Source organism: Hemiscyllium ocellatum, chromosome 19 (genome assembly GCF_020745735.1).
Source record: "Hemiscyllium ocellatum isolate sHemOce1 chromosome 19, sHemOce1.pat.X.cur, whole genome shotgun sequence".
NCBI classification, from domain to species: Eukaryota; Metazoa; Chordata; class Chondrichthyes; order Orectolobiformes; family Hemiscylliidae; genus Hemiscyllium; species Hemiscyllium ocellatum.
Window position 1 is genome coordinate 16,557,490 of NC_083419.1, and position 12,881 is coordinate 16,570,370.

Genomic DNA, 12,881 nt, shown 5'->3' on the forward strand with positions numbered 1-12,881 from the left:
ATGCTGACAAAGTTTGTGAGAAGATTTGTAGCTCGGGTGCTCGTTGTTGTGGTTCTGTTCGCCGAGTTGGGAATTGTGTTGCAGACGTTTCGTCCCCTGTCTAAGTGACATCCTCAGTGCTTGGGAGCCTCCTGTGAAGCGCTTCTGTGATCTTTCCTCCAGCATTTATTGTGGCTTGTATCTGCCGCTTCCGGTTGTCAGTTCCAGCTGTCCGCTGCAGTGGCTGGTATATTGGGTCCAGGTCGATGTGCTTGTTGATCGAATCTGTGGATGAATGCCATGCCTTGAGGAATTCCATGGCTGTTTCTGTTTGGCTTGGCCTATAATAGTAGTGTTGTCCCAGTCGAATTCATGTTGCTTGTCATCTGCGTGTGTGGCTACTAAGGATAGCTGGTCGTGTTGTTTCGTGGCTAGTTGGTGTTCATGGATGCAGATCGTTGGCTGTCTTCCTGTTTGTCCTATGTGGTGTTTTGTGCAGTCTTTGCATGGGATTTTGTACACTACATTGGTTTTGCTCATGCTGGGTATCGGGTCCTTCATCCTGGTGAATTGTTGTCTGAGAGTGGCTGTTGGTTTGTGTGCTGTTATGAGTCCTAGTGGTCGCAGTCGTCTGGCTGTCAGTTCAGAAATGTTTTTGATGTATGGTAGTGTAGCTAGTCCTTTGGGTTGTGGCATGTCCTCATTCCGTTGTCTTTCCCTTAGGCATCTGTTGATGAAATTGTGTGGGTATCTGTTTTTGGCGAACACATTATATAGGTGTTCTTCTTCCTCTTTTTGCAGTTCTGGTGTACTGCAGTGTGTTGTGGCCCTTTTGAATAGTGTCTTGATGCAACTTCTTTTGTGTGTGTTGGGGTGGTTGCTTTCGTAGTTCAGGACTTGGTCTGTGTATGTGGCTTTCCTGTATACCTTTTGTGGTGAATTCTCCGTTTGGTGTTCTCTGGACCATCATTAAAAACACAGAAATAGAGAACACACACCGGATCATCAACACCACATTCACAGGAATCCGATTCACTAGAGAGGAAGAAAAGGACAACGAACTCCCATTCCTAGACGTGACGGTACAGAGAACACCGAATGGAGAATTCACCACAAAGGTATACAGAAAAGCCACACACACAGACCAAGTCCTGAACTACGAAAGCAAACACCCAACACACACAAAAGAAGTTGCATCAAGACACTATTCAAAAGGGCCACAACACACTGCAGTACACCAGAACTGCAAAAAGAGGAAGAAGAACACCTATACAATGTATTTGCCAAAAATGGATACCCACGCAATTTCATCAACAGATGCCTAAGGGAAAGACAACGGAATGAGGACATGCCACAACCCAAAGGACTAGCCACACTATCATACATCAAAAACATTTCTGAACTGACAGCCAGACGACTGCGACCACTAGGACTCATAACAGCACACAAACCAACAGCCACTCTCAGACAACAACTCACCAGGATGAAGGACCCGATACCCAGCATGAGCAAAACCAATGTAGTGTACAAAATCCCATGTAAGGACTGCACAAAACACTACATAGGACAAACAGGAAGACAGCTAATGATCTGCATCCATGAACACCAACTAGCCATGAAACGACACGACCAGCTATCCTTAGTAGCCACACACTCAGATGACAGGCAACATGTGTTCAACTGGGACAATACTACTATTATAAGACAAGCCAAACAGAGAACAGCCATGGCATTCATCCACAGATTCAATCAATAAGCACATCGACCTGGACCCAATATACCAGCCACTGCAGCGGACAGCTAGAACTGACACCCAGAAGCGGCAGGTACAAATCACTACAAATGCCGGAGGAAAGATCACAGAAGCGCTTCACAGGAGGCTCCCAAGCACTGTGGATGTCACCTAGACAGGGGATGAAATGTCTGCAACACAAATTCCCAGCTCGGCGAACAGAACCACAACGTACATGTTAGACCTCAGCTGGAGTGTTGTGTGCAAATCTGGGTGCCACCTGATAGGAAGGCTGCATATGCACTGGTGAAAGTACAGAAACAGTTAATAAAAATGGTACCATGGATGAGAAACTGCAGTTATGAGGATATATTGGAGAGGCTGCAGCTGTTCACCTTGGAGAGAAGAAGGTTAAGAGGAGATCTGATAGAAGTTTTCAAACTCTGGTAGTTTAGATAAGGAGAAACTGGGTAGAGCAGATAAGGAGAAATTGTTCCTGCTCATATGAGGATCAAGAATGAGAGGGCACAGATGTATAATGATTTGGAACATAAGCAAATGTGCTGTGAGAAAAGACGTTTTCACACAGTGAGTAATTGAGGTTGTTATGGACTAGGCCAGAACACTCTAAACAATCTTAAGCAGGCAGCCCAGACCATAATTTTGCAATTTGTTTCGGTCAGTGTATAGTGAACATTACCCAGAGTAAGTTAGTAGGTTGACTACCAGGTTTAAAAGCAGACAAAAAATTATTCACAAAATTACACAATGAAACACAAAGAAAATAATAAAGAACCCCTATGGAACATAGTCTATCCAGACTAGACTTAATTATGTTGTTCTGAATATACACAATAGTCCTAATAAGCAAACCCACTGAAACACAGTAAAAATGGAACAAATGCTTGCAGGTTAAAGTTAGAAGGACAGAAGTAGAGAGAGTCGAGCAGCCTGTTTCCACACAGCTGAACTGCCTAATTAGTTCTGGACTGAAGTGCTCAGCTTTCAGAACTGACCATTTCCCTTTCATTGTACAGTTCACTTCTAAAACATGACCACTTTGGTCTGAAGTCTCATCTGTTTACGTATAAACAGAAGGCCTGTCAAAATCCTTTCTCATGTCTATACCAAACTAGCCATCTCAGAGTCAGGAGCTGTTTATGATCCTTCTGAAAATAAAACCAATGACACAGTATCCTTGGGTTTAGAACAGCTTATTAGAGAAAAAAAAGGACTAGCTTTGTGACAAGGTCTAGAACACATTGCTTGGAAATGTTCTAAAGGCAGATTCAATTAAGGCATTCAAGAGGGCATTGGATGATTGTTTCAATTTAAATTTGATAAGAGGACATGGAAAAAAGCCATGAGAATGGCAGTAAGTCATGATGGAAAGCTGGTGCAGACACAATGGGCCGATGGGCTACTTTATATGTTTAAACAATACTGTGGTTTTGTGAAATGTCAAAAATGACTTCTGTGACAGATTATCACTTGACTGCTTTATCGGTCTATTTGGTTCCTCCAGACGAGATTCTTCAGGGTTTGAGCATGTGTTTGTGGGAGAGACCAAACGAGGGAGCGAGATCATGGGCCTACACAACTGGGTCCAATTCTACCTGCAGGAGAAGCGCAATCACATTGATTATAAAGGCTTTGTGGCCAGGAAGGACAAGAATAAGGTGCGAGGAGTTACACTTGATGTCCTAACATTGTTGGCTAAGGAACAAGTTCTTAATTTATTCTCATTCTATTGTTGTTCCTTCTTAGTTTTTAGTAGTATTTTGTTGGGTTTCTAAAACACTGTCATCCTCGGATTTACTCTTGCAACCTTAATGAGCATGTTATTTTAATCTAATGATATCCTTAACCACCTCAGTGACCATGGATGCATATTTTTCTCAGAGTTTCAGTTTTCCAATGGAATGTATGTTTCTTGATCATTCTGAATTGTTTCTTAGTGTTTGTTAACCAGCAAATATTTTCATTTGTTTACCCAATAAACCTCAGTTTTATTTAAGATTCTTGTTTGTAATTAGAATATTTTGTTTTGAAAATTATTGTGAAATGCATTTATTGTGATTAGTATTACCTGATGAATCATTAACTATGATATTCCAACAATCCGGACTCATTAAAGTAGCTTAAATTCTTGTCTGGCTTCTTCAAACAAATGTCCCACAAACATTCGACAAACTCATCTTTAAGGTAGCCTTTACCAATTTGCTTGGTCTAATTTGTATGGGGATTGCTGTCCATTGCAACTATTACGTTGCCTTTTATAAACTGCAATAATTTATTCTTTTAATGATCTGTCCCACAGCTTAATTGTTGTTAGGGAGCCTACTCCCATCAGTTGTTTCTAACTCTTGTTATTCCTAATCTATACCCTCATGGTTTCCACATCTAATTTTTCTATGAAAAGATCATTTCTCACAAATGATTCAGAAATCATGCTTTATTATAATGGCTATCCTTCATTTTTCAACCTGCCTGTCTTTTCAAAATGGTGTGTACTCTGAAACATGTATTTCCCAACTGTGGACACTTTGTAACCATGTCTCTGTGGTGGTGAGTAGAATTAAGCCAAGGCTCTCTATCTGTGACATGAATTCATTAATTGTATTGTGGATGCTCTGCACTTTCAGTGATTTAAGACTTTTTTAAACTACTATTCCTTGCATGGACCGTTACCCTCTGTAATATTACTGTGCTGTCCCTTATTGCTCCTCTGAGTTGCCTTTCCCTACATTGATATTGCCTCAACTTTCCTATTGCCTCAACTTGAATTGATGGTGAAACAAACTAATTTCTGTTTGCTTACCCTTCATACTTGCAAAACTGTCTTTTTAATTTTTCTTGTGGACTGAAGAGAGGAAAGGACTGATATAGAGGTCAAGTACTGTGGAGAGGATGGGGAAATTTTTAACTCTTGCAATGTCTCCAGGAATAGCAGGGCTTGATTTATAGCATATTACTCCAATGAGACATGTTGAGGTCTTGATTTGATTCAGACTGAACTCCCTCAGCAATGCCAGCAGTGAGTGAATGAATATTTTGAATTTTACTAAGGTATTTGGTTTGGGTATATGTTTGCCGACCTGTGGAATCTAGCTGATATTTGTTTATTTGCTGGTTTCTTGCAGCCTGATGAAGATGATCACGTCTTGAACCTGCAGTTCAGCTGGAAGACAATGGTGAAACCTGTGGGTAGTTCCTTTATTGGAGTGAGCCCTGAGTTTGAGGTCGCTGTTTACACCATCTGCTTCCTCCTGTCACAGGCCAAAGTCTCGAGGGAACTGGTAATGGTGGACGAATACCATTTGCAAATTGTGGTGTATCGTCATGGGAAGTACATTGGAAGTTCCTACCCGGTGCTGCTCAGCAACAACAATATACCCCTGGACTGAACCTGTGGCAGTCTCAGGAATCCTCAGTGTCGTCTACAGTTTGCTCAAATGTCTGCAGAATTAACATCCGTCCAACAAGCAGACTATAGTCGATGCTCAGAGTATTTTTTTTCTGGTTAGATCTTCTCAAAGTCGTTGCAACATTGTATTGTATAAAATGCACATTTTGCAATGTCTTCTTGTTCAGAATCCTCAATTAATGCACTCCCATATGAACTCAGTGGATTTGATGCTGTGCTAAAGGAGACCGTTTCTGTGTTAAAATTCGGGTGACTTTTTAAAAAAATTCAGTTTAACGTTCAGCACAGAATTCATTTCAGAAACTGTCCCCATAAATCAACACATTTCACACAAAATCTCTACGTGTTGGCGTTGGCTTTTTAAATTTAATATGTTGTTGCAGGATTTTAGTTTGACAGTTTTTGTTCTGATAATGCTGCAGTCCTCAAATATCCAAACTGTCTAAAACAGTAAAATCGTTGTGACCTCCTAATAAAGTGTCACCTACCTGCCTTGTTAATTAAATCCTACTGTAACAAGCCATCACATTTAATATCTCTTAGAAAACCAACCAATCTCTCCATGACCAGTGGGATCAGAAATATTTGTTTCATTTGAAGTGAAATTGGTGCATTTTAACCCTCAATGCACCACATGACCTAACAGCTGCACATTTTCACATCAATCTGATGTAAAATTCCTGCGTGATTTTAAACAGGGAGGAAAACGTTGTTCACTTTTCATTCCATCATTGAAGCTTCATCCATTTAAGAAAACCTACAGCCAGCAGTTTCTTTTTTCTGTTATGGATGAGCATTTGTTTCATAGCTTGAAATTCTGTATCTGCTTTGATGACAATTAGTCAGTGATTTAAGGGTTAGCCCTGCGTTATACTCATGTGTTTCTCTGCTTCATAGCTTGTATTAGTGGAACTATATCAGCTTGTTAGATTGAACTTTTTATTAAACAAAAATTGTTTGAATTGTTATAGTTTTTAAAATGCACAATTTATTGATATTTCAATTTGCTTTTTAAAATAACTTGCATTTTATTAATGTTTTCAGTTTCCAGGTAAAATATTTTCAATTAAACTTTGATTTGGCTTTTTCTCGGTCTCTGAAGTACCAAAATTGTGGAAGAAACTTGTTTCTCGCGGAGCTGTTTCCAAGAAATGAAATTGGAGGGGGTTTAGGTGAGAACAGCTCAAAGACCCCTTTGTGTTTAAACATGGCGAGGGTTTGACTGTCACAGGTTTCAGTAACTAATGACTTCCAATGCCAACTTTCCTAGGATTACTGAGGTTTGAATCAATCTATGAAGTTTAATTTTAGATGGGTTGATGAAGACAAGAAACCCATGCTTAAAGATGTTCGGAGTTTACCCGAAACTGGGTTTACCTTTCTCCGGCCCAAAACTTATTGGGATTTTGAAAGATCATGAGCAATTTAATTCTACAGAAACCACATTGCTTCAGCTGCAATCCCAGGCCTCACTGATCTTTACTCCTGACCTGAATTGCATCCAGACATTTCAAAGTTCGTCTAAACCTGTCTCAAAACTGCTCTCACTTTTTACACTTCTGAATTTTCAATTTTTATCAAAACGTGTTTTGCAGTTTTCATAATTCATAACATGGTCATTATGGAAACTCTACTTCTGTAAAGGTTCAGTCTTTGTTTTTCCAAAGGAGCTGATTTTATGACAACTTGCACGTTTATCCCAACCAAATCCTTAACCCACCTGCTGTGTTTTGCAGCTTATTCTGTTTGTAGACCAGCATTAATCTGGTACTCAATCCTTTATCCAAAATCCTTGGGGCCAGTTGCTTTTCAGGATTCCGAATTTTTCTGATTTCAGAATAAATGGCATTTTCACGGTGAAGTTAAAAACAAATTACCGAAGAGCAGATGCATGTGTGAATAGTGCGAACGCTGAGACAGAATTAATGCCTGCCAGTGCTGGGGCCAGGATGGCGCATCCCATCTGAGTGTTGTGGTTCGAGTGGGTGTGGTGTTGGGTCACACCAAAATGACACTCCACAATCCACAGAAAAGTTTCAGATTTCAGAATTTCGGATAAAGGATTGTGTACCTGTACTGAAAAGAGCTACATGTTGGTAAATACAGTTTGCTGATTTGAAATTTCTATTTCCTCCCCCTCCAAGTGGAAACAATATTGGAGTTATTGCTGCTTGTTAACACTCTGCCTTAATTTCTCAAAGTTCAGCAGAACCTTGGAATACGTATTTGACCAAAGTTTAATCTTTGGACATGGTTATAGTTCAGTTCCTGCAACGCATGTTCATCTTTTTAATAATTTTGAAATAAAGTTCATTATAAAGAAGTGAGTCTTGCTTTCTTTTATTTCAGCACAATTATTTCAAGATTATTGGCCATGACTATCTGAAGTGGTCATACCTTGCTGCATTTGTCTCACATTGTTGTGGCTCAGTGACTCAATTTGACTCCGCTCAGTCCTGCCCAAATAATACTGAACTGTTGACAATTATACAGACAAATTGTGCAACCAATTTTCACGCAGCATGATCCAATAACTGGAAATGTGATGACTAACTAGTTCTTGCATTGTTGGTGGAGTCAGTTGGGAAGTTAGGCCACAGCATTAAGATTCTTTCCTGCTTGAATGAGTTCTTGGTTTTATGTCCAAAAGGCCGGGCAAGTTGAGTTTTGGAACAACAACCCAGCTGAAAGAAGCGGCACTTTCAACATCACAGCACTCACTTTGTTCTGACCCTCTGAGAATGTACCAGTCCCTTTGATTTGATCCTCCCACAGTGTATCACTCCCTCAGTTCTGACTCTCCAACAATGTTGAACTCCCCTAGCACAGACCCTCCTACAGTGGACCTCTCCTTCAGTATTGACTGTTTGACACTGCAGTGATCCTGCACTACTGATCCTCTGACATTGCAGCGCTCCCTCAGTGCTGACCCTTTAACAATGTGGGGCTCCCTCAGTGCTAACCATCTGATGTTGCTATGCTGTCTCAGTGCCAAATCTCACACTCTGCGGCTCCCTCCGTGCTGACCGTCTGACATTGTGGGGTTCTCTCAGTCCTGACCCTCTGACGTTGCTGTACTCCCCCAGTGCTGACCCTCTAACACTGTAGGACTCCCTCAGTACTGTCCCTTTGACAGTGTGGGCCTACTTCAGTGCTGACCATCTGATGCTGCTGTTCTCCCTTAGTACTGTCTCTCCAACAGTGTGGGGCTCCTTCAGTGCCAACTGTCTGATGTTGCTGTGCTGCCTCAGTGCTGACTCTAACAGGCTGGGGCTCCCTCAGTGCTGACCATCTGACATTGTGGGGTTCCCGCAGTCCTGACCCTCAGATGTTGCTGTGATCCCTCAGTACTGTCCCTCTGAAAGTGTGGGGCTCCCTCAGTGTTGACCGTCTCACAGTGTGGGGCTCCATCAGTGTTGACCATCTAACAGTGTGGGGCTTCCTCAGTACTGTCCCTCTGACAGTGTGGGGCTCCCTGTGTGCTGACCCTCAAACATTGAGGGGCTCTCTCAGCACTGACCCTCTGAGAGTGTAGGGCTCTCTCAGTGTTGACCCTCTGACAGTGGAGGGTTTCCTCAATACTGTCCCTCTGACAGTGTGGGGCTCCCTCAGTGCTGACCCTCTGGGCCAGTTCCTTTCCTTAGGTTTACTCTCCGGACAACTGATCTGAAGTCTGCAGCAGTGACAGACAGAACAAGTGTGTCCAGGACTGTTGGGGCAGGTGATACTGCACCACTGGCATTCTGCAACTTGTCATTGATGATAGAATAGATGCCATTTGGCTTGTTGTCATTCCAACTTTTGCAGCAGCAATGCAGACACTCCCACTCTCCTGTCCTTTTCTCGTAGTCCCAGAAATTTATTTTTACGTTCTTGTCCAATTTAATTTTGATAACTACAATCTGCCATCAGAACACTCTCAGGCAGCACTCTACAGGTCTTAACCACTCATCGCATAAATGGTTTTCTTCATTTTGCTTATATTTCTTTTGCTGACCATGTCGATGTCCTCTGGTCGCAACGCTTCTGCCAATGGGAGCCATTCCAGATGCAATTTGACTGGTCAATCTACTCGATATTAAGCAAAACATAATCTATTCAAACGTTATAGTTAAAATACAACAAAAAAAGAACTTGGAATAACGTAACTCTACTGGGAAACTTAACAGAATAGTAGATACACAAATTATTTCTAATGAACTGTTTCTATACAGTACTATCCCATAAACAAACCAAAAAGCAAATTCAGGAAAAGATTGTCTCACATGCAATCCAGCAGCCCAGGAAGAGAACTCCATCTCTTGACTATAATTGACAGAGGGGAAGAAAACTTCCAATTCTTCAAAACCCCAACAGCAACTGCTGCTGAAAACTAAAAATTCTAGGTTTTGTGGGTGGGAGCTTGATCACACCCACTCAGGCTGCATCTATTGTTCCAGCTTTCAAAAAAAAACCTGAGGCTTCATAAGTTGTTTATCTTCTCATCGACTATTTGGCATCTGTCCTCCAATCTCTCTCTCGCTCTCTGAAACAAAAGGTCAAAACACATCTTAAAGATACAACATTGTCACAATACACATTCTTTGCATGTCCTCTCTAAATCCTTCTGATCAAAATTAATCACCTCATATTTCTCTGTATTGAATTCACCTATCAGCTGTCTGCCCAATCCACCAACTTGTTTTTCTCTCCCCATTTTAAAGTTTCATTATCCTCCTCTCACATGGTGACTCCTGTGTACAACTACAACTGTTTTCTACACCAATTTTAGTGACATGGAACACCCCAAGTTCCTTAACAAGAGCATTACCAAACACAGTTTGACACGATAAGAATATAAGAAATAGGAGCAACAGTAGGCCATCTGGTCCCTCAAGCCTGCTCTGCTATTCAGTCAGACCATGGCTGATCTTTTCATGGTGGAGAAAGTGAGGATGACAAATGCTGGAGATCAGAGTTGAGAGTGTGGTGCTGGAAAAGCACAACATCTGAGGAGCAGTAGAATCGACATTTCGGGTAAGAGCCCTTCAGCAGGAATTGAGCTTTTCTGGGTCTCAGCTCCACTTACTCGCCTGCTCACCATAACCCTTAATTCCTTTACTGTTTAAAAATCCATCTTTGCCTTAAGAACATTCAATGAGGTAGACTCAGCTGCTTCATACCAAGCTGTTTATTATATAGGTCAGTTGATTTAATCAAAAGAGTAGATTTTGAGAGGCCTTTTATAGCTGAAGGAATTGAATATTATGGAGATCCAGATTGCTGAAGGCAAGGCTTCCAATCATGGAATAATTAAAATTAAGGATGCACAGGAGGCCAGAAGTAAAGAAATCCATATATCGGAAAGTTTTGTAATGTGACAACAGCATGATGGTGTGGTAAACGATGTCTGGTATGTTTGGGAGGCCTTTTGTTGTGTAGGTTTAGTGTCTCTATCACTCAGCCAGAAGACAAAGGTTCAAATATCAGCTGCTCTAGAAGTATGTAATAACATCTCTGAACAGGTTGATTAAAAGTATCTATTTGGAAAGTCTAGAAAATATGTCGACAGTTTAATAGGGCTCTTTGACGCAGTGGTTATGGTCTCCACCTCTGGGTCAGAAGGTTCAGGTTCAAGTCTCACCTGCCCCAGACATTTGTCCTAACGTATCTGAATAGGTTGATTTAAAATGAAAATCTGGAAAGTTTGCTTGGTCCCTATGACACTGTAATAGCATTCCTGTCTCCAAATCAAGAGTTCCAGAATCAAGTCCCATCTGTTCCAGAGGTGTGTAATGACATTGATTTTTTTTAAAATGGTAAGTTTGTGAAGTGAGGTAACTCTATGTAGATACAAAGGGTGAAATCATGAACTAATTTGAGAGCAAGGATGAATATTTCAAAACCCAGGCATAGCTCAATGGGAATCAACATCAGGTTAACAAGCACCAGGGGTGATGAAGGAATGGGACATGATTTAGGATACAGACAGTAGTGTTTCAGGTGAGCTTAACTTTATGCAGAGGTGATGCAGAACTTTATGTAGATGCTGGAGATCAGAGTCAAGATTAGAGTGGTGCTGGATAAGCACAGCAGGTCAGGCAGCATCCGAGGAGCAGGAAAGTCGATGTTTTGGGTAGGACCCCTTCATCAGGAATTATCAGGCAGGGCTCCTGCCCAAAACATCGATTTTCCTGCTCCTCGGATGCTGTCTGAAGGGCTCCTGCCTGAAACATCGATTTTCCTGTTCCTCAGATGCTGCCTGCCCTGCTGTGCTTTTCCAGCACTACATCAATCTTAGCTTTATGCAGAGTCTAGCAGGAGGTTGACAGGAGAACATTGAAATTGTCAGGTTCAGAATTACTGTCCCATGTGGGAGACCAGCTGTTTCTGTTGGCTAAATAGCTAGCGAATGAATGACACCAACAATGCAGAACAATTTCTGTTCTAGCTGTGATAGACTTGGGAGCTGCCTCCTTGTCCTGTCCCTTGTGGGATACAGGTAAATTAATGTTACTTAGTGGATGGTAATGGTAAATCAGCATTGACTCAAACTGCCAGATCTCTAAATGTACCATCGACAGACAATAAGCAAAAGGCTGACAATGTTGGAGAAACCCAGCAGACCTGGAAGCATTTCTGGAGACAAAAACAGAATTAATGTTTCAAATTTGGTATTACTTCTTCAGAAGAACAATGATTGATTCTTGTCTTGTGGTGTGCAAGCTTCATCGTGGTGTGCAATCCTCAATTAATTTCTACAGTTAAGTGATGGATTAAATTGGAAAAAAGAGGTTAGATGGAATGTACAACAAGCAGTTGTGTAAATGGCTTTCTCATATAACAGATCTGTGGTAAATGCCCAGTAGTCATAATACATTGATGGTTTAATAATTGTGGTGAAATTGGAGGATGCTGTTCCATCTTGGAAACATTGCTATGGGAAGGATGTTAAGGCCTTGGAGAGGGTGCAGAAGAGATTTACTCAAATGACATCAGGGATGAGGAACTTTGGTCTTGTAGAAGTTAGGTTGTTCTTCTTTGAGCAGAGAAGAGGGAATTATGGAAAGATTTGATGGAGGTGTTCAGAACTTGGTGGGAAGTTAATTTTAAAAAAAAGGACCATATTTATTGCTGCTTCACTTGTTCCTGACCAGCATAGTGATAAAAACAAAGAAAGTTCTATAGCTGCGAAACTGCAAGGGAGAATCTGTTGGCATCGTGATGGAGGATGTCATCAGAGTGTCCAGATTTCACTTTTGACAACTTCTTCAATCCAGTTTTAAAAGATTGAAGTTTGTGGGGGGTGGAAGCAGCAAGAAAATAATGGGTTAAAAAACAAGGATGTGTAAAAATGAGAAGAGGGATGAATCATTTGAAGTGAGCAATTCCAATTTATCAGGTTCCTGCAACACTGGAGCCCCAAGCAGCACCAGCATCAGCAGCAGCTGCTTTATTGTGAGGCCAGACAATAGGCTGCACACTTGGGGGAGCCTTGAAAAGGGCGCAGGGCCGGAACCTTTCCGAGGCTCCGCGGGGTTCCGCCCGGACACTCATTTCTCGGGACGCGGGTTCCTGCCGGACCGGGGTTGGCGGCGGACATGAGGGAGACTATGGAGATGCTGGCGGCTGAATTTGGGGATTTGGATCCGGAATCGTTGGCGGCACCGGTCCGGGAGGTGGAGGTGAGGCAGGGAGGGAGGGGGGGAGATGAGACCTGGGTGAGGGAGGCTGCATCCTGGTCTCTTCTGGTGCAAGGGTAGT

The 12,881-nt window shown here is 41.8% G+C and overlaps 2 protein-coding genes across 3 annotated transcripts in view; both read left to right on the top strand.

Annotated features, from left to right (window-relative positions):
- endouc (endonuclease, polyU-specific C) overlaps positions 1 to 7,461 on the top strand; it is a 37,653-nt gene extending 30,192 nt beyond the window's left edge. For both annotated transcript variants that reach the window (XM_060839699.1, XM_060839700.1), the window contains exons 6-7: positions 3,237 to 3,390; positions 4,855 to 7,461. In XM_060839699.1, coding sequence (XP_060695682.1) covers positions 3,237 to 3,390; positions 4,855 to 5,118 — 418 coding nt within the window. In that variant the 3' untranslated portion in view covers positions 5,119 to 7,461. The remainder of the gene's footprint in view (positions 1 to 3,236; positions 3,391 to 4,854) is intronic.
- A 5,246-nt stretch (positions 7,462 to 12,707) lies between these two features.
- Positions 12,708 to 12,881, top strand: part of polr3b (polymerase (RNA) III (DNA directed) polypeptide B) — a 90,015-nt gene continuing 89,841 nt past the window's right edge. Inside the window, exon 1 of the mRNA XM_060839701.1 lies at positions 12,708 to 12,802. Within this exon, the coding sequence (XP_060695684.1) occupies positions 12,719 to 12,802 (84 nt within the window). The 5' untranslated portion in view covers positions 12,708 to 12,718. The remainder of the gene's footprint in view (positions 12,803 to 12,881) is intronic.